The 21,765-nt window shown below is 41.4% G+C and overlaps 1 protein-coding gene and 1 non-coding gene across 3 annotated transcripts in view; one reads left to right on the top strand and one right to left on the bottom strand.

Moving 5' to 3' along the window:
• Nucleotides 1-5,411, top strand: part of OSBPL11 (oxysterol binding protein like 11) — an 88,002-nt gene extending 82,591 nt beyond the window's left edge. For both annotated transcript variants that reach the window (XM_075556298.1, XM_075556299.1), the window contains one exon: nucleotides 3,770-5,411. In XM_075556298.1, coding sequence (XP_075412413.1) covers nucleotides 3,770-3,831 — 62 coding nt within the window. In that variant the 3' untranslated portion in view covers nucleotides 3,832-5,411. The remainder of the gene's footprint in view (nucleotides 1-3,769) is intronic.
• Nucleotides 5,412-10,296: 4,885 nt separating this feature from the next.
• On the bottom strand, nucleotides 10,297-10,400 carry LOC142455723 (U6 spliceosomal RNA). The gene has a single exon (XR_012785869.1). It is a non-coding gene; the product is annotated as a U6 spliceosomal RNA (small nuclear RNA).
• Between the last annotated feature and the right edge of the window lie 11,365 nt (nucleotides 10,401-21,765).

The following is a 21,765-nucleotide window of genomic DNA, read 5'->3' on the forward strand; positions in this document are numbered from 1 at the left end:
AATGGCATTAGGATTGGAAGAAGGCTTATTAGCAACTTGCGATGTGCAGATGACACAACCTTGCTGGCTGAAGAAGATCAAGGACTGTAGCCTTCAGTATGAATTACAACTCAATGTTAAAAAGATAAAAATCTTCGCAACTGGACCAATAGACAGATCAGTGGAGAATAAATAGAAATGATCTCATTTTACATGTATCCAGAGTCACTGCTCATGGAAGCAGCAGTCAAGAAATCAAGCAACATAGTATAGTTGGCAAATCTACACAAGAGCAAAGATGTCACTTTGAAGTCTAAGGTGCACCTTACCAATGTCACATTTTCATTCTCATGTGCATGTGAAAATTGGACGTTTAATACAGGAGACTGGAGAAGAAATAGGTGCATTTGATGTGTGATATGGACAAAGAACATTGAAAGTACCACAGACTGCTCTAAAAACAAATTTGTCTTGGAAGAAGTCCATCTAGAATACTGCATAGAATTGAGGATGAGGAGTGCGTTTCACATCCCAGAGGCATGTTATCAGAAGGGACACGTCCCTGGAGGAGATCATGCTTGGTAAAGCGGAGGGCCAGTGAACAAGAGGAAGACTGTCAAGAAATTTGACAGATTGACAGACCCCGGGGCTGCACCAGGGACAGTTGTGAGGCTGGCGCAGGATGGACGGGGTTTCCTTGTGTTGTGCAGAGGGCTGCTATGAGTCATCAGCTACTCCACGACACCTGACAGCAGCAAGCAGCAGACGAGACTAGACTAGACCTGACCTTATTCCTTCTACATTCCAAAGAAATGTCCCTATCTGCTTTCATTGTGTACCAATAGAGAAGTGAATCTTTCCGGTCTGAGAAAAGAAGGTTAAACAAAGAAATATAGACATGTACAAGAGGTGTTCAAAAAAGTTCATGGTAAAATGGAATTAAAAGATAATGGTATTATTCCACAAACATTTTGAAGCCCCTTCAGATAATTGTACAGTCAGTGCTACTACAGCAACTCTGATAACAAGAGATCTGTTTAAATTGAGAGGGACGGTTAGGCTGCCATCTGGTGGTAGATGACAAGGAACCAGCAATACAGATAGTAAGCAAAATAGTCTGAGAGAAACAGCGTGATGAAAGTCCAGAGGGAACGATACGGACACGTTTAAGAAGCAAAAAATGCAATGAGGTCAGAGCATATTGAACACATTGGTGAGATGGCACAGGTGACCTGGGAATTCTTGGCAGCAGCCAGATTTTTCAGGGTGCTAAATATTTGTTCAGAAATCTTGTGTTATATTATGATGGCAGTAGGAAATCATTAGTGAATTTTAAAACAAGGAAATACACGATCCTATGACTGCATGTGATAGAATGAATTGGGAATTTACGGATATATATAAGTTTAACAGAGGATATTTATACCCGGCTACTTATTATTTACCTTTGCTGCAAATACACCCACAAAGATAATGGAGCGTAGAGGGGTGAAGTTATGAAACCTTCATACACATAACCAAACACTTTGAGAGAATGAGCCACTGGACTTGAGGGCTCACAACCATGTGCTCAGGGACATCAAGACCTAGTGGCATAGAACAGTCCAATATTCTACAGCCTACATCCTTTGGTCAATAACAGCTGGGGTCTTAAATGCTCACAAGCAGCCATTTACGGTGCAACTATTAGTCTCCATCTGAAGGAAAGAAAAGTGATGGATATTGAAAGACACAGGGATACAATTAGCTTAATGGACGAATAGGCCAAACAGACACTAAGATCCATGAACTTGAGATCAAAAGAACTAAATAGAATTCATCTACCACTAACTGCTCTGAGATGGATCACATTAGGGAAGTACTGCATAGAGTGGGAGAAAAATGTAGGACAGAACTCAGTATCATTTAAAAAAAAATTTTTTTAAGATCAGGCTTACTGCTCAGACTTGTGGGAAACCCTGAAATGATAGCCCTTAGTTTCCTTCAGCTCTAGGAAATGAACTTGCTTCCAAGGCTCAGATTTCAGCCAAACATCGTAAGTGCTAAAGAGGCTGACACACCTTCACATAATCAACTCTTTGAGACCAAGAGCACAGTATTTACCTAAGAACAGGATTTAGAAGAATTAAGAAAGGAAGACTGGAAACAGGAGATACAGGGAAGAAGTAAGGTATATGATGTTATATTGTGATGAAATAAAATGTTTATGAATTGTTGAATGGAAAACTGGTCACCTCGGTAAACTTTCATCTGATTCATAATGAAAAGTTATTAAAAATTTAGGAACAGATTGGGAGATACCAAGAATGAGGGTTACTGGTTCCAATTAGGAGACTATTGTAGTCTGGACAAGAGGCTTATTAGATAAGGGTGGTAGCAATAGAAATGAAAAGACAAACACATGTGCTTAAACGTGTTTGTGATCAGTCGGTGGCTGCAGACAAGTTTTCTGTCAGGCGCTTATCTTCCTCTCACTCATCAGGGCGCCTTTAAACAAAAGTGTAATCAAAACAGTGGGGTTTCCAATGGGATCTGCTGGGGCAGTTACACTCAAGGCAGAAAGGATAGCTCAGCAGGTATGGCAACTGTTTAGGGGGAGATTTCAAACAGGTAATAGTGCTAAATTTTCTCAAAGGACACAGGACAATCATAGGGGCTTATGTGACATTTTAAGAAAATTTAAAACTGCATTGGTGAAAAAGCTAGGAGTGTTGTGCCAGGGAATGGTTTTTCCCTCATGATGCTATGTTTGCTTATCTTTGAGGGGAGCAAGGGATAGCCTGTCCTTTGAGAATTTCCTTGGGCAGCCTTACCCCTCACCTCCCACCCTCCGGGGCTGATCTTGCCCCTCCAGACTCCTTTTTATTCCCAAATGCAAAGAATATTGAAAAAGAAATATGATTCAAGCTCTTCATTTTTATGTGATACAAGTAGAAGAGTGGAGAACTCTTCACGGAAGCGTTCGAGAGAGGGAAACACTGCCTTCAGAAGGGTACAGATCTGTGAACAGTTCAATTGACTTCTTGGGCACCATTTGCTCAGGGTCACAGAAAGCTGAGAAGGCAGAAGGGTAGGAAAGAGGGACCTCAGTGGTAAGTGCAGAGGAAGTGGGGAAAGTGCTGTTACATTGTGGGGGTTGCGGTCAGTTTCACAAAACAAAAACTCCATGTGAAGTGTTAAATGGAAACCCAATTGGCTCTATAAACTTTGATCCAAATCACAATGAAAAAGAAGTGTATAGACTTAGAAGGAGGCGACTTCTAGACAGTAACTTCACATTTTTGATATTTTTGTTTTTCAAAGGTCCCTGATTATGTAGCAGCACTTTGTACAGACACACACATCAATGTAAAACATCAAGATATAAGTAAATTGGAAGAGACGTGGAGGTTCATGAGAATAGATGCCCTTTTCTTTTTTCTTATTTTTAATAAATCATTTTATCAGGGCTCTTACAGCTCTTAAAACAATCCATCAATTATATCAAGCACATTAGTGTATTTGTTGTCGTCATCATTTTCAAAACATTTTCTTTCTACTTGAGCCCTTGGTATCAGCTTCTCTTTTTTTTAACCTCCCTCCCCCACCCTCGTGAAACCTTGATAAATTATTTTTATTTTCATATTACACTGTCCACTGTCTCCCTTCACCCATGTTTTTGTTCTTCGTCTCCCTGGGGTGGGAGTGGGATGTAGATGCCCTTTTCAAGGGAGGTGATGTTGCTTCTAGTTTGGGTTGTTGACTTGTAAAATATTGGAAAAACGATTGTTTTTCTGCTTGTTGCAGGGAGACGGCTGGATTTATCACAAGCCTATTTGGAAAACCATTTCAGCAGCCCAAGCAGCAGAGTGACGTGGGCACCACCGTAAGACCCAACCGAGTTCGGTTCGTCTCTGCCCTCACCCGCCACATAGAGTCGCTGCACTGCGGCATTTGCTTCCTGATCACACAGACTGAACCTCGCTCAGAATGAATGTCCCTGCTAGGCCAGAGCAGGACCAAAGCAAAACCTGTGTGGGTGAAACACAATGGCCCTCTAACTGCCTTCTTTCATGTGATGTGAGCAATATCATCCTAAAACTTTGTACTAAAGCCCTAGATGACTCCTCTTTTATCCAGGTCCTGCTCCTAAAGCTCCTAAAGATTGAAACCTGTGTGCACAGTGGCAGCGGACATCCACACCAGTGAGACCCTAGTGATTGCTCAATCCCTCCTTGAAGTAAAAAGTGAAGTATCTTTCCAAATTTGTGCTTTGCTTCTGTCCGTAACTGAAGTATTCATTACTCTTAGAAACAGACCACGAGGAGGAGGAGAAAGACGGTCCAGAAGCGGAGTCAGCCATTGTGCCTGAGATCAGTGTTAAAAAAAAAATATCAACCCGGTTGTGGTAGCCAGACTTTCTCTCTCTTCACCGAGATGGTGTGCCTGTGTCGGAGGAACTTCTTGTCCCTATCCACCTCTGTTGGAACGCTTTTAAAAGTCTCTATTTATGAATTGATTAGAATTATAACCATGGAGAATTTTACTTCTGAACATTTTAATATACTTGAAACAACATTGACTTGAAAATTTTCAGAACATTTTTCAATATCTAGTTTTATTAAATATTACACTTGAAAGACAATTTTTAAAAATGTGCTCATGTTGCTATGTGGCTTTTGGCCTTCAAGAACCAAGGCATTAAATAGCAAACATCAAAAAATAAACAAAACTGTTACTTTTTCTCCTTTTTTTTTTTTCACTGATAGGTTGATATACAGTATTATATGCTATCCCCTGGATAAGTATGCTTTATGTCTGTTCACTCAAAATTTAGCCCAGCTGTTCATATTTGTCCTTAAAAGAGCATGTTAAGGTGCGGTGTTATTATATTTCCAAGGAAACCTAAAAGCTGAAGAAAAAGTAGGAAATAAAGTATCAGGAAATTGTATTCAGGTATACATTTTAAAAAATAGTATTTGATTGAGGTTGAAGAATTGCTGGCAATTAGAAGAATAGTGCTAATTATGGCTTCCCTCATTCATTAAGTATTCATTGAGCACTTGCCTCAGGTGCTCAACATTACTACAAGCTACCTTCATTTTCCAAGAGTGGTGCCTTACTCTGTTTCTTCTGTTGTGGTCTTCCAGTCAGTGTGTGGAGCGTGTACCTATTGGTCACCAGCCATGGTAGGGGCTGTGTCTGCTGCATCATCATAAATTTAAGCTCTGTTCTCTGATAAATTGTGTTTCATTAAAGGGTTTAATAGCGTGAAAATAAAACCATTTTTTCAATAAATTGTAATTAATAAGAAAAAGAATTGGTTTCCACACAACCATTTTAATGATTCCCTTGTTCGTTTTTGCTGTGAAATGCACTGAAAAATCTCAAAATGAGTCCTACAATGTGTTGGGAAAATTGAAAAATAAACTAGCAAACAATGATGGCTTTGACTCTTTTATAAATGGAGGGAAGTAGAATGTTTATATTTAGTAGAGTTCATACCATATTCATTTGGGATAGGACATTGGTTTTACTCAAAATCATTTTCAGCAATCTGCAGTTTAGGGAATAAATATAATAAGCGTTTTTATGATTCTGTTTCACTTTCTTAATAATCCGTAAGGCATCAGGAGAGAATGCAAGAATAGAAAATGAAACCAGAGATGACTGGGTTTGTGTAACTCTTTGCATGTCCATTGATCTCTTAGTGATTTGGCTGTTTAAATAATTAATGAAGTGCAGTTTTAAAATTCAGATGAAAAACAAAACATTTATGAGTCACTAAAATCAACCCCTATTTACTGGATTATGGAAAGAAAAAAAAAAGATCATTTTATTGGGGGCTTTTATCTCTCTTAAAACAATCCATACATCATTTGTATCAAGCATATTTGTACATATATTGCCATCATTTTCTAAACAATTACTTTCTATTTGAGCCCTTGGTATAAGCTTCTCTATTTTCTCCTCACAACTCCCCACCTTCATGACCTCTTGATAAATTATTTTCAACCACTGTCTCCCTTTACCCACATTTCTGTTGTTCATTCCCCTGGGGGCAGTGGGGAGCAGGGTATGGGTCGATCATTACAATCCGTTCCCCCTTCCTCCCCCCACCTTCCTTCTACCCTTCTGGTATTGCTACTTCCATTTCTGTTCCTGAGGGGTTTATCTGACCTGGAGTCCATCTGTCGTGAGTTCTCAGTTGTACCAGTGCACATACTCCAGAGAGGAAGCCTCAAGGAACCAGAGGAATATTGTGTGTTTCATCGGAGCTATGCTGTGCCCTCCTCGTCCCTTCCTTATGACCCTTGTGTGAGGGGAATATCCCATTGTCTGCAGATGGCTTTGGGCAGTGGCTCTCAACCTGTAGGTCATGCCTACTTTGGGCGTCAAATAACCCATTCACAGGGGTTGCCTGGTTCATAACAGTAGCAAAATTACAGTTATTAAGTAGCAACGAAAATAATTTTATGGTTGGGGGGGTCACGGCCACATGAGGAACTGTAAGGGTTGCATTATTAGGAAGGTTGAAAACCACTGACCCCCTGTTCTCAAAAATATTTTTGTTTTGGGTCTTCTGATGCCATCAATTAATTTTCTTTCCCTGTTTTTAAAAGATCATTTTATTGGGGGCTCTTACAATTCTTGTTATAATCCATACATCAATTGTATCTGCTGTATTAGTATATAAATTGCCATCATTATTTTCTAGACATTTACTTCTTATTGAACCCTTGGGATCAGCTCCTCTTCCCTACTACTGTCTCCCTTCCCCCCTGGTTTTTGTTGTTCTGTGGTTTCTGGATGGGGGTGTGTAGTTATGTGCTCTTCATTGCGATCGGTGCCCCCTTCCTCTCCATGTCGTCCCCCTACCCCATGTTCTTTTGGGATTGCTATTCCCATTGCTGTTCCTGTGTTCCGTGTGTCCTCAGCTTTATCTCTTGCCTATACCTGTGTACATGCTCCCATCCAGTCCATGGTGGGAAGCAGCGCTAGTAAATTGTTTGATCTATCGGTGCGCTACTTACCCTCATTGACTCATCCTCTCCCTGAAACCCCTCTGTGGGGGATGTTTTTTTGTCCACAGATGGACTTTGGGTCTGTTCCAGCCCCCCTCATTCTCACCAACGCGATTTTGTTGTTATGAATCTTCTGGTGCATGATCTCACAGGCTGGTGTGCTTCTTCCATGTGGGCCTTCAATTAACTTTTGACCACAGTGCAATGCTGCTACTTTAGAATCCTCCTTTTTGCCTGTCCCCTCTTCTGCAAGACGTCCCGCTGCTCTCTGCACGTGTGAGTGGTGTGTGTGTGTGTGTGTGTGTGTGTGTGTGTGTGTGTGTGTGTCCCTCCCTTCGTGCTTCTCTTCCTTAGTCAGAATGGACTAAATACATGGGGGTTTGGTTTTTTTTTTTTTTCTGGTTATTAGGTTTTGTGTATTCAGAAACCAAAGTCAAGTGACAAAGAGGATTTTTCAACCTTTTAGCAGGGGTGGATTAGGGTGCGGTTCTTTTTCTTTTTAAAACTATGGTGACACAATAGTAATACCCTATGACTTCTGTGAAATTTATATATCAGTCCCATCTTCATGTTTCAATTAATACCTTTGAACAGAGCTTTTAAACCCTTAAAGGTAATTTTATTTTATGTATTGGGTGAGCTATAGTATCTACATATTGATTCACTAAACTTTGTATCATATTTTCCCCAATACATATATTGTCATTAGAAATAATAGTAATTATCTAATGCTTTTAGATATAATTCTAGTACTTGTGCTTTACTTCTATGATAAGTCTGTGGTACTTGATAAACCAGCTTATACAGGTGAATTCTCTGAATTAACAATCAAGTAATTAAGTGAAAATTCTCTATATAAGGCTTAAGATGAGGGCTAACTTCACCATGTCCCCCTGAAGAAAGGCAAATTATTGTGAGTGCTCCAGGATCTACGTTTTGGAGGGGTTTTTACAGCTACTGCAGTGCTATAAGGTGAGCAGTGATTTGGTAATAATTCTACCAGATGGAGTTTAAAAATACATAGTTCATATGAATGGAAACTCTAAGAAGGTATATATGTATGTATGTATGTATTCCTGTGGTATAAAATCCCTACTTTGTTCTCAAACCAAGTTCCACAAGAAACACATAGTACAAAGTGTTTGATATTTCCATTTGATATAACCACCCTATGAAAGTAAGTCTTTTACAACTGTGTAGATTAAGAAATGATACTTCTAAAGTTAAAATGTCCCTATGTCACCTAGCTTGACCTTCATTCACGCAACAAACATCTGTTGTACCTTTGGAGCCAACTGGTGCTCTAGACTCTGATGTGACAAATACTATCCCTGTCCTCAAAGATCTGCCAGACCCATGAGAAGATGAATAAGAAATTAATACTGAAACTGAAAGTTCTCTAACAGGAAACAGGATCTTGAATACCGAGGAACCACACCTAATCATGTCACAATATTACAAAACATTCTCGAGAGGTGATGCTGGAACTGTGTCATGAAGCAGTGGAGAGTCTGAAGAACTTAAAGCATGAACTTCTGAAAGATGGAACTCTTGCCTTTTAAAAAACAGGAACTACTCTCTTTAGACCTTGAATTTAAACTGTCTTCTGAAGTCATCCTTTAACTAAATAGCAGATTGGATCATTAAGACAAAATATCACCCAGGAGGACTGCTTGCCCTCCTTAAAAAAAAAAAATCATCTATGAGACTAAATGGTCAAGAAAGACTAAAGGCAAAATGAGAAGGTGACAGAAAACTCTAAAAATACCCAAAATACACTGCCACTGGGCCCATTCTGATTCATAGTGAGTGACCCCCTGTGGGTTTCCGAGACTCTAACTTTTATGGTAGTAGAAAGCCCAGTCTTTTCCCACAGAGCTGCTGCTGATTTCAAACTGCTGACCATGTGGATCTCAGCCCAACTCAGAACCACTGTGCTCCCTGGCAGGGGACTAGGTACTGGAAATGGAGCAACTAGAATGGATACCATGAGAATGTTGACACATTATTAAAAATGTAGATGATGTCAAATTAAACCCATGTAGAAATTGTAAATGAGAAACTAGTTTGCTGTGTAAATTTTCACTCAAAACAATAAATTTCTGTTTTGGTTCAGTAGACCTCTAAAGTGAATGATAACATCAGGGAGAAACGCACACTTTAGAACAATCAACCACAGAGTAGCAGAAGGGCAGGATCAAGCTCAGAAAGCAGAAGGAGATAGGAGAAAAAAGCCTAATGGAAGCAATAAAGTGTGGGGGCGGTGGCCAATGGGAAGAATGCTGTTGCATTATGGGGCTTGCAATCAATGTCACGTAAGAAAATGTGTATAGATTGTTGACTACTCTGCTAAATTGTACATAGTCACCCAAATCACAATAAAGTGTTTTAAAAATATGTTGTGACAGTTCTAACATCTAGGAGTCTAAATTGGTTTCCGGTCACTTCTTTCCTTGTTGGTTCAGTGGACATTTGTTTCTTTGACATTCCTAGGTTTGTAAATAATCCTTGCATGACCCTGTATGTATCTAATCTGGACTTTTTATATCTCTGAAGGGATTAGACTTAGACCCACCCAGCAATGGTATGACTTTACTATATTAACAATATAAAAAGAAAGTCCTATTTACTCAAGGACAAATTTTAGAAGGTTAGGAACAAAGGAGGAATGGAACAAGAAACGGAGGAAATGTGTAAGTGGTCATACATTGAGAGATTGTAATGGATGGGCTGAAAAAATATTTCTCAACCGTTGAATGTAAAAACGATGATCTGCTCTGTAAACCTTCACCTCATTTGCAGTAAACAATTAAAAACTGAAAGATAATCGGATTTCCCCAAACCAAATCACAAGGATCCGGAATTCAACACATAGTTGGGAGGGCACAATTCAATCCACAAAGAGATTAAAGTCTATGTACTAAATGATGGAACCCTTAGCCTTTTCCCTAATCCTGCTTCCAAACTACTGGCAGTCAGGTTTAGACCATCCGATGAGATTAGGACACTTGGAGGGAGAACAACTTCAGCAACCCCAACAGTCCTCCTTGTGCTCCTTCAAAGCTCCTTCCCAGTTAGAGAAAGGAAAGAATACATTAAAAAAAAAAATCCCGAGAACAGATTTTTTTAAAGATCATTTTATTGGGGGCTCTTAAAACTCTTGGCACAATCCATACATCAATTGTATCAGACATTTGTATATATATTGCCATCATTCTTTTCTAGACATATACTTTCTGTTGAGCCCTTGGGATTGGCTCTTCTTTTTCCCCCTCCCTCCTCGCCCCTGACCCTGGTGGCCCCTTGATTATAGAAAAATAAGGAACGCTTCACAAATTTGCATGTCATCCGTGCGCAGGGACCATGCTAATCTCTTTATCATTCCAATTTTTGTATATGTGCTTTCGAAGTGAGCACCCTACAGCAGATTTTGATGGACACAGTCCAGTCTGTCTTTCCGGGTACTAGTAATCATTATTCTCATTCTGTAAAAAAAAAAAATCTCTCAGCTAACCAGCCTGTTCATCACATAGTAAGTCAATAAACCCTCCAACAACCCCTATCCTCTCACCAACAAACCACACACAGCCCAGCCTCCCCAGTCCCACACATCGCTAACACATTATGGCCTGGTGACGGCTAAGGATCAGACATTTGGCTCTACATGAGGCTCGCAGGAATCAAAGCTCAAAACAAGAACATCTGAACTTGGAAGAAACATGTTAAGTTAGGAAATGGAGAGTAATTTCAGGGAAAAGCTTTGACAGATGATCTTGTATGGAATATGAACAAAAGACTTTTTAGAGATGGATTGTTCCAGAAAAGAATGAGATCATGGGAGTGAAAGACATAGTGTTGAACCAGGTTGACTAGAGAAATCCAGGGACATTCATGTAAGAGAGCACATTATAGCAAAGAGAAATTGTATATTGAAAAAACAACCCAGCCCAAACCAAGTCCATAAGTCTCATATTAACCCTTACGTCCAATACTAGTCTATAAATTCCTCTTCAGACTCACACAGCACATGCAATGATGCCAAATGCAGGAAGATCACAGGCTGGTGGGTGAAAAGTCTTGTGGATCCAATGCCTGTGGAAGGGTCACAGGGCTGGTTCAGGCCTCTGTCATATGACTCTTTGAGGTCTCAGCATGGCTCCACATGGCTTGCCAATAGGAAGGTGAAGTAGAGAGGGAAAAAGAGGAAGTTGCCAGAATTCTCATGAGAAGGTCATGTCCACCAGGAGGCATCATCAGATGGTGGCCTGATTTGACAAGCTAAACTCTACCCCTTCCCTCTATCAAGGTGACAAAATTGTATAACTACCACAAATGTATGCAAACTCTCAATAAAAGTTTAAGAAGAACAGCAAATAGTACAAAAGATGGATGCAATCAGGAGCAGGGCTGGGGCTGGGGGATTATTACACTGTAAATGGGTCCTTTGATGTTAACATCAAAAGTACAGGCAGCAAAATAAATTAGACTTCATCAAAATGAAAAAAATGGTATGCACTTGAAAGAGCTTTACATAAGGATTGTGATGAGTTATATGAATCCCCAATGATTTTTTTTTTTTTAAGCAGGGGGCTTTACCAAAAACTGCCTTTTGAAAACTTCCATTTGGTCAAAATGTGTAGTGGGTACAAATGACCACTATGATCTATCATTTTCAGAAAGGTCCAAACTCAACAGCCATAAAACAAACTCATTGAGTCAATTCTGACTCATAGCTACCCCACAGGACAGCCTCGAATTGTCCCTGGCTATTTCCATGGCTGGAATCATTACACAGCAGATTGTCCATCTTTTATGGAGCAGCTCCTGGAGTTAAACTGCTGACCTTTTGGTAGGCAGCTGGATGTTTTAACCATTGTGCTTCCAGGGATCCTTAAACTTGACACAATGATCATTTCGTTTTTGTTTTAAATTGTTTTAATAGGGGCTCATATAACATCACAATCCATACATATATCGATTGTGTAAAGTACATTTTTACATTCTTTGCCTTCATCATTCTCAAAACATTTGCTTTCCACTTAAGCTCCTGGCATCAGGTCCTCATTTTTCCCCCTCCCTCATGAACCCTTGATAATTTATAAATTATTATTTTGTCATAACTTTCCCTGTCTGACATCTCTCTTCACCCACTTTTCTGTTGCCCATCCCCCCCAAGGAGGAGGTCACATGTAGATCCTTGTAATCGGTTCCCCATTTCCAACCCACCCTCCCTCAACCCTCCCAGTATTGCCACTCACACCACTGGTCCTGAGGGGATCATCTGCCCCGGATTCCCTGTGTTTCCAGTTGCTATCTGTATCAGTGGTCTAGCCAGACTTGCAAGGGAGAATTCAGGTCATGATAGACGGGGGGAGGGGGGGTTGGGGGGAAGGGGGCAGTAGAGAGTGGGGAGGAAGCATTTAAGAACTAGAGGAAAGTTGTATTTTTCATTGTTGCTACATCGCACTGACTGGCTCGTCTCCTTCCTGAGACCCCTCTGCAAGGGGATCTCCAGTGGCCTACAAATGGGCTTTGGGTCTCCACTCCGCACTCCCCACCTCATTCACTATGGTAAGATTTTTTGTTCTGATGATGCCTGATACCTCATCCATTCATGATACGCACAGGCTAGTGTGTTTCTTCCATGTGGGCTTTGTTGCTTCTGAGCTAGATGGCTGCTTGTTTACCTTCAAGCCTTTAAGACCCCCAGACGCTATATGTTTTGATAGCCAGGCACCATCAGCTTGCTTTGCCACATTTTCTTATGCACCCATTTGTCTTCAGCGATTGTATCAGGGAGGTGAGCACACAATGATATGATTTGTTCTTTGATGTCTGATCATCCCTTCGGCACCTTGTGATCATGCAGGCTGGTGTGCTTCTTACATGTGGACTTTATTGCTTCTGAGCTAGTTTACCTTAAAGTCTTTAAGACTCCAGACGCTTTATCTTTTGATAGCCGGGCATCATCAGCTTTCATCACTACATTTGCTTATTCACCCGTTATGTCTTCAGCGATTGTGTCAGGAAGGTGAGCATCATAGAATACCAATTTAATAGACGAATGTATTCTTGCATTGAGGGAGTACTTGAGTGGAGGCCCAATGTCCTTCTGCTACCTTAATACTTAACCTATAAATATATGCACATACATCTTTCCCTATATTTAAATGTATTTACATATGTACGTCTTTATCTAGACCTATATAAATGCCCTTTGCCTCCCAGCTCTTTCCTCTATTTCCCTTGACTTTCCTCCTGTCCCACTATCATGCTTAGTCCCCTCCAGGGTTTCAGCAATTCCTCTTGGTTACATTACCCTTGATCATGCCCTACCAGGCCTCCCACACTCTCCTTACCACCAATTTGGATCACTTGTTCCCTTGTCCCTGGGTTTGTTAACACCACTTCCTTTCCCTCCACCCTCCTTTCCCATGTCCCCCTGGAACTGTGAGTCCCATTGTTTTCTCCTCCAGATTGTTCATCCAGCCTATCTTATTTAGACAGACCTGCAGATATAACATGCACAAAAACAAGACAGAGCAAAACCAATCAACAACATACAACAAAAGAACAAACCAATGACAAAAAACACAAGAAAGAAAAGCTTGTAGTTAGTTCAGTCTACTCTGTTGGGGCACCATGCCCTGAGCCCAAAGTCCACCTTCAGCATTCCCTGGGGAACCTCACTGCTCCATTCCCTTGCTGTTCTGTTTCACCCCCTTAGTGTTTTGCCTCGGTGTGGTGGGATCAGATTGGGTGCAATTCCCATACTGTGTCTCTGGTGTTGTATCCTGTAGTGCTATGGGTCAGTAAGAGGCATGCGTCATGTCTCATAGTGGGGCTGTCCATGTGGCCTTCTCTGTGGACTGGCTGCTCTAATTGGGATCATTGTTCTGAAGGCCTGGTGGGCCAGGATGTGCTCCACTCTCTCCTCCTCCCCGCTTCATCTGCTCCCGTGTGCTCCAATCAGATATGTCTCTCTCCCGGAGCTGCAGATTCAATGCCGTCTTTTGAGATAAATTCTTCTGCGGGGAGAGGGGTCATTTCATTCTTAACAAAACTTGCACACCAATGTTCACTGCAAGACTGTTCACAATAGCCAAAAGATGGAAACAATCTTAATGTGGTTTCTTTTATAAACAAAATGTGATACATACAATGAAATATAACTCAGGCACAGAGGAAGTAAGTCTTGATACATGCAACAACATAGATCAACCTTGAAAATGCAGTTAGTGGAATGTTAGTCACAAAAGTAAATATTGTATGATCCCACTAATATGAAGTAGGCAAATGTTTAAGCCCTAACCTACCTGGGATAGAAGGGGAGTGGCGGGTAGGGAAGGGAGAAGCTTTGCTGTTGCTACTGAATTTCTGGTAATGATTTAGAAATGAATGGTGGTTACAATTATATATGATAAGCATTACAGAATTGGACATATAAAAGTTAAGTGGGAAAACTTATTTGTGCTGATAATTTTATTATAAAATTGTTTTCCAAAACACATAATCCAAGGGGGGAGGGCAGGAATGTAAGACAAGAACATTTCTCAGAACTGAGTGATGCCTTGAACAGCTACAACGGCCAGGAGGGTGGTTGGAGCCCGAAACAAAATTTCTGTAAGTAAAGTGGCATCAACCTCATCAATATCTTCACTGAGAGCTGGAAGATAGCAAAGCAATGCCCCCATTTTTATTTAGAACTGTATACTGCAACTATGAATCTTACATGCAGTAATCTTGAAATAATAATTCTAGTATTTCCAACAGGTACAACTATTTTATACATAACACCACTGGGTTTTATAGAGATAGCACTGACTTTAGAAAGAGGAGCCCCAGTGGCATAATGGGGAGGATGGCTTTGAGGTGCTAAACTTGCCAATGTAATTGAAACTCGCTAGATGTCATTTCCCTGGATTATCTGACTCTACTTACAGGTGTCTATAAAAGGAAGCAAAGAGAGATTTGGAATTGACAGAAGACAGGGAGGAGAGGGGCAAGCAATAGGGCTCTGGAGGCAGAGATGAGTGGTACCGCAACATATGTCCAAGAACACCCACAGAGACTCCATGTCAAGGCAGTTTAGTAGAGACCGAAGGACTGGATGTAACTGCCTCTGGGTTGCCAAGGCTGTGAGCCCTTGTGGTTGGTCTCCAACTGCTGTGATCTCTCTTTCCACCTTCTACCCAGGTCCCCTTTCTTGGGCAACACCTGTATTCATTTCCTTAATCTGTTGTAACAGATTGCCTCAAATTGTTGTTCGGTGCCATCAAGTCAGGCAGCCTTCCATATGCATGCATGATAGAAGAAACATTTCAGGGCTCCAGCTCCATCCTCACAATTGGTCCTCTGCCCGAGCCCATTGTTGCAGCCACTATGCCAATTCATCTAATGCGGAGCTTCCTCTTTTTTGCTGCCCCTCTCATTTACCAAGCATGATGTCCTCCAGGAACTGGTCTCTCCTGGCAACATGTCCAAAGTATGTAACACAAAATCTTGCCATCCTTACCATAAATTAGATGCCTTAAAACAACAGAAATTTAAAAAAAACAATATAAGTGTGTGTATATATATGTGCATGTGTATATGTATATATATACCATATTAAATGAAGGGGGAAGTGCAGAGTGGAGACCCAAGGCCCAAGTGTCGGCCAATGGAGATCCCCTCATAGAGGGGTTTAGGAGAGGAGATGGGTTAATTAGGGTGCGAGGTAGTACCGATGAAGAACACCGCTTTCCCCCAGATCCTGGATGCTTCCTCCCCCCAACTACCATGATCCGAATTCTACCTTGCAGGACTGGATAGGGCAGAGGCTGTACACTGGTACATATGAGGGCTGGAGGTACAGGGAATCCAGGGTGGATGATACCTTCAGGACCAAGGGTGTGAGGGGCGATGCTGGGAGAGTGGAGGGTGAGTGGGTTGGAAGGGGGGAACTGATTACAAGGATCCACATGTGACCTCTTCCCTGGGAGAGGGACAGCAGAGAAGGGGGGAAGGGAGACTCCGGATAGGGCAAGATATGACAAAATAACGAGGTATAAATTACCAAGGGCACATGAGGGAGGGGGGAAAGGGGAGGGAGGGGAAAAAAAAAGAAGACCTGATGCAAGGGGCTTAAGTGGAGAGCAAATGCTTTGAGAATGATTGGGGCAGGGAATGTATGGATGTGCTTTATACAATTGATGTATGTATATGTATGGATGGTGATAAGAGTTGTATGGGTCCCTAATAAAATGTAAAAAAAGAAAAGAGGAGAAAAAAATGATTAGGGCAGGGACTGTACAGATGTGCTTTATACAATTGATGTATGTATATGTATGAACTGTGATAAGAATTGTATGAGCCCCTAATAAATTGTTAAAATTTAAAAAAAAGATTAAAAAACAAAAAAAGAAAAAGAAAATGATTAGGGCAAAGAATGTACAGATGTGTTTTATACAATTGATGTATGTATATGTATGGATTGTGATAAGTTATATGAGCCCCTAATAAAATGTTTTTTAATAAAAAAAAAAACAACAACAGAAATTTATTCTCTTGCAGTTCTGTGGGACTGAAGTCTGGAAATGGAAGCAACAGGAAGACATTCCCTTTAGAGGCTCCAGGGCTCACCACCAATCAGCGCAGGAGACCACCAGGGACCCACAGCCTGGGAAGCCCACAGGGCAGTTATATCCTGTCCTGCAGAGTTGCTGTGATTCAAAACTGACTTGATCAAGTGTGAGAGGGGTCTCTTCTTTACCTCTTCCACCTTCTGGAAACTGGGCGTTTCTGCCTCGATGGCCACATTACCTCCCCCTCTCCTCTCATAGTAGGAAGTCAGCATTGCTTTCACTATGAAGTCCTCCATGTTCTCTGAATATAACACATATGTGGGGGTACCCCCCCAAAAGGATTTCCCCCCCACAAAGCTATGTATTTAAATTTTTTTTGTGATCCAAGTGAGTTTTATGAGTGTTCTGTATTTAAATTTTTTAACAAAACAACCTTATCACCTTCAAAGTACTCTCCATTACACTTAATACAGTTGTCAAATTTGTGATTCCATTCTTGGAAACATTTTTCTTTTTTTAAAACATTTTATTAGGGGCTCATAAAACTCTTCTCACTATCCATACATATACATACATCAATTGTATAAAGCACATCTGTACATTCTTTGCCCTAATCATTTTCTTTTTTTTCTCTTCTTTTCTTACATTTTATTAGGGGCTCACACAACTCTTCTCACAATCCATACATATACATACATCAATTGTATAAAGCACATCCGCACATTCCCTGCCCCAATCATTCTCAAAGCATTTGCTCTCCACTTAAGCCCTTTGCATCAGGTCCTCTTTTTTTTTCCCCTCCCTCCCCGCCCCCCTCTCCCTCATGTGCCCTTGGTAATTTATACATTGTTATTTTGTCATATCTTGCCCCATCTGGAGTCTCCCTTCCCCCGCTTCTCTGCCGTCCATCTCCCAGGGAGGAGGTCACATGTGTACCCTTGTAATTAGTTCCCCCTTTCCAACCCACTCACCCTCCACTCTCCCAGCATCACCCCTCACACCCTTGATCCTGAAGGTATCTTCTTGGAAACATTTTTCAAACTTGTCTGTTTGGATGGCTGACAGCACCTTCCTCATGTTTTGCTTCACTTCTTCTATGTCATCAAATCACAGTCCTTTCATGTTCCTCTTCATTTTTGGAAACAAAAGGAAGTTGCATGGAGCAAGGTCAGGTAAGGTGCGTGGGGAAGGCAGGTAGGCTGTTTTTTGCTCAAACTGGTACACTGAGATGGCTGCGTGAGAGGTGCATTGTCATGCTGGCAAAACCAGTCCCCCATTTGCCCCAAATCAGGCCATTTTTGTCGGACATTGTTAGGCTATCTTTTCAGAACCTCTAAATCAGTTCTCAACCTGTGGATTGCAACCCCTTTGGGAGTTTAACGACCCTTTCAAAGGGGTTGCCTAATGCATAACAGTAACAAAATTAGTTATGAAGTAGCAATGAAAATAATTTTATGGTTGGAGGTAACCACAACATGAGGAACTGTATTAAAGGGTTATGGCATTAGGAAGATTGAGAACCACTGCTTTAAATAGAAAGCTTGATTAACAGTCTGACCCGATAGAACGAACTCCAAATGCACTACCAGTCAACAGAGTGAGATTTGTCATCAATCAACATTTCATTTTTTTTTTGAAACAATAAAACCACACATACATTTGAGTTTTTCCCACAATGCTGTCCGAGTAAGCTGTGTTCAACATCACAACAGTTCTGTGGCATTTTTCCCAAGCAGGAAACATTTCACAGCAGCACGCTGTTCTCTTAAATCTGCCATCACAAAAAACAAGGCTCAAGCAAAACTTTTACAAAAAAATTCACTGTGACCAGAGATCACCTTCCCCAGCACCACCATTGGGCGTACTAACTCAGAGTGAGTTGTTCATTGCTAGCCTGGCTGGAAAAATAGCATAGTATTTTGTGTATGCCCAGCATACTCAAAACTATACCCAGCAAAGTTTTGTGTTTTTTTGTACCCCCTTGCACATTTCTGTGCAAAAAGCTGTCCCATTTGCCTGCTCATCAATCAGCACTCAGCCCAGACTTGACTTCCCTTTGGCCCTGCCCTGCGTCTCAAGCAGAAGTCTCCACTCCCACTCTGGACCCCATCAGCACAAGTTGCTTCTGTTATACCAAGATGACATCATGTTGTCCCTGTGTGTTTTCCAACTCCCTAGGTACCTGAGCAGCTGAAGGAGGCGGTTCTGACTCGGGGTCATGAGTGGGTGCCTCCCACTGTCACTTTGAACTGTGGCTGGGCAGCAGGATGTTGTGGTCCTGTTCCCCAGGTGTCAGGATTGGCTTTCCTTGACAAAACATCACTAAAAAAAACAAACTTATTACTGCCTCAGGAGGAAGAAACAAACTCCCTCCCCCTGCTACCCTCCAGTACAGAAAACTCCTGCTCCAGTGAACTGAAAAGAAACTGAGGCAGGCAGGCTCCGTGTCCCTCAGAGTTTGAGGCTAGAGCTTGGTTCAAGCCACCAATCACTGCGCAACTAAAAAGCTCTGTGACTGTGGGGAAGTCCAACTCCCTCTCTGGTTCCTGTTCTCCTGAGAAAAGGGAGAGAAATGAACTAGATGTCACTGCCATGGAATTGATTGCAATTTATGGTGACCCTATAGATCTAATAGGATGACCCCATAGGTTGCCAAGGCTGTAAGGTTTACAGAAATAAACAGACCCAGCTTTCTACTTCTGAGCAGGCTCATGGGCCCCACCCATTAACCTAGCAGCCAAGGGCCTTAACCACTGTGTCACCAGGACTCCTTAGAACGGAAGATCTCCATACTAACACTTTATTACCTATAGTTTGAGGGGCAAAGAGGAAAAAGTGGACTTCACCCTCACGCCTTCAACTCTGCAGCTGGAAGTTGTAGAGTGACAAAGGAGAGAGGGTGGGAGGAAGAAGAAACCAGGTGATGGGTGTGCAGAGTGGTTCCTTCATAGAAACAGTGGGAGCTCTGCATGCAGGCGCTGTCGTCTGCCACGGCTTTATGGTATTACCGAGGCTGTAAATCTTTCCAGATGGCCTCATTTTTCTCCTGGTGGTTTTGAACTGGCAGCCTTGTGGTTAGCAGTCCAACACTTAGCGACAGCCACCTGGGTTTCTTCATCTATTGATGCATTAAACAAGCCTTGTAACAGTAAGCATTCTGATCCTCCATTATTTTTCATTTTTAACATATTGAACTGAAGTGTATCTTTTCATTAATCATATGTGAGTAAACTATATGATAAATTCCTAGCATTGGAATTGCTATGTCATGTACAGCTGTGAATATTTAAGATTTTGACAGATTATCCCAAATTGCTCTTTAGAGACATTGTGTTGATGTCTCATACTACAGTATGGTATACTGTCTCTTTCAATCCATGTATGGAGATGGTTATTTCCATCTACATTTTCCTCTCTATGGTATGGTATCATATTTCAAAAATCTGGGTTAACTTTCATGGTTAAAAAAAGAAAGATCATAGGGAAATTTTAATTTGCATTTTTTAAAAAGTAGCTGCTCTTGAGTGATGGGAGTTATTACACAGTAGAGATCAAAACCAAGAGGGGCTAGAGTTTACCATAACTTTGGAGTACTTCAAATTCAATAACTTTGGAACAAAGTGTCTGTAGAAAGAAAGAAAGAAAAAGAAAGGTGAAGCTGCTGGGTGCTGCAAGAAGGGGAGTAATAATGTTTACCAAGGTTTTTTCTGGGTATCACAAAGTCCAATGGAGAGTCACCTGAGAAAAATATAGATGAAAATCTTCCACAGGAAGGCATTTTGAAGGTTTCCCCAGTCATTTCATTTGATAAGAGAAGAAATTAAAGGCCAGGAGAGTTAATAAAATGGCCGGGGTGATGAACAGTTTAGATACCAGATCTTTTAACTTCCAGTTCAGCTCTTTGGATGATTTAAAGTTGGACAGTAAGAAAAGAAATCCAAATCCAAAGGATTTCAACACGGAAGACAGCAGTTTTTATGAGCACCAGACTTGAAGTAATAAACCCAAACTGTTGCTGTTGAATGAATACTAACTCTCAGTGACCCCACAGGACAGAGCAGACTTCCCCCAGAGTTTCTGAGGCTGCTGGAAATCTCTCTAGAAGCAGATGGCCTCATCTTTCTTCTTTGGAGTGGCTGGTGGGTTTGAACCAACCCTTCTATCAGCAGACAAGCACTTGTACCACCAAGGCGTTGGGAGCAAACGGAAAATGAAGAGAACCCTGCAGAAGTTTTGCAGAAAGTGAAGTCATCTGGAGTGCATGCCGCCGCTGCTGTGAGGGACAGGGCTCCAAGGACACAGCCCTCCCTCCAACGTGGGGTGGGGGTCTCCGCACTCAGCCCAGCTGAGAGGATTGCCTTTTTGCTGCTTTTGGATGGACTCATGAAGTGCTGGTTTGTTGTGAGGATTCAGTGAGAGCATGCATGCGGAGTGATGCATAGTGCTTGGCACACAGTAAGAGCATTTAAAAACGCCGGTTATTATTATCTGAGCCTTTTACTCATATTGACCTCCTGCTCATAAAAGATGACAACAGTTTGCCTTTAAAAAAAGTTTCTAGAATATTGTTAAGAGTCAAATTTTCCCATTTGTCTGCCCAGCTCTCCTCTCATTTTGGAACTTGTTCTCCCTCCACTTTAGAGCTATGAGGTCTTGGAGGCAAGCTGGCCGCTTCATAGGTGCCTCATCCAAGCTGGGCCTGTCAGAAGCTCTCATCATACTTGAAATGACAAAGAACTACTTTCCTTCCTTGGCAAATTGTTCCTTGGCAAAAAGTTCTGACAAATTGTAGTGAGCTCAGAAGACTAACAGGACTTTAAATGGCTAAAAGTCATGTAATTAAGAATAGATGAAGCAAGCAGAGTAAGTGCGGAAAGAGAAGATTTGTGAACAGAATATTTTTTCAGTTCTTAGAACTGATTTCAGATTCAGATCCAAGGGGGCAGCATCCTTCTCCTGGCTGAATCAGAAGGACGGGGAGGCTCTATCTCCACATGCCAAGTAACTTTGTCTTCATATAACAAGGAAATGTGCTTCTCTTTCTTGGTTTTCAGTTGAGGAATCATACTTACTTAATGCTAATTAGTTGCCTTCTTTTCCAGAAACATCTGTCTTCTCTTTGTTCTTTAACCCTTTGAAGAGAACTTGTGCAGAAATTTTGCCCAATGCATTGCATTGTTTCATTTCTTAATTGTTGCTTGGGCTTTCTGCTCCTT

The sequence above is a fragment of the Tenrec ecaudatus genome, chromosome 8 (genome assembly GCF_050624435.1).
Source record: "Tenrec ecaudatus isolate mTenEca1 chromosome 8, mTenEca1.hap1, whole genome shotgun sequence".
In the NCBI taxonomy this organism is placed as follows: Eukaryota; Metazoa; Chordata; class Mammalia; order Afrosoricida; family Tenrecidae; genus Tenrec; species Tenrec ecaudatus.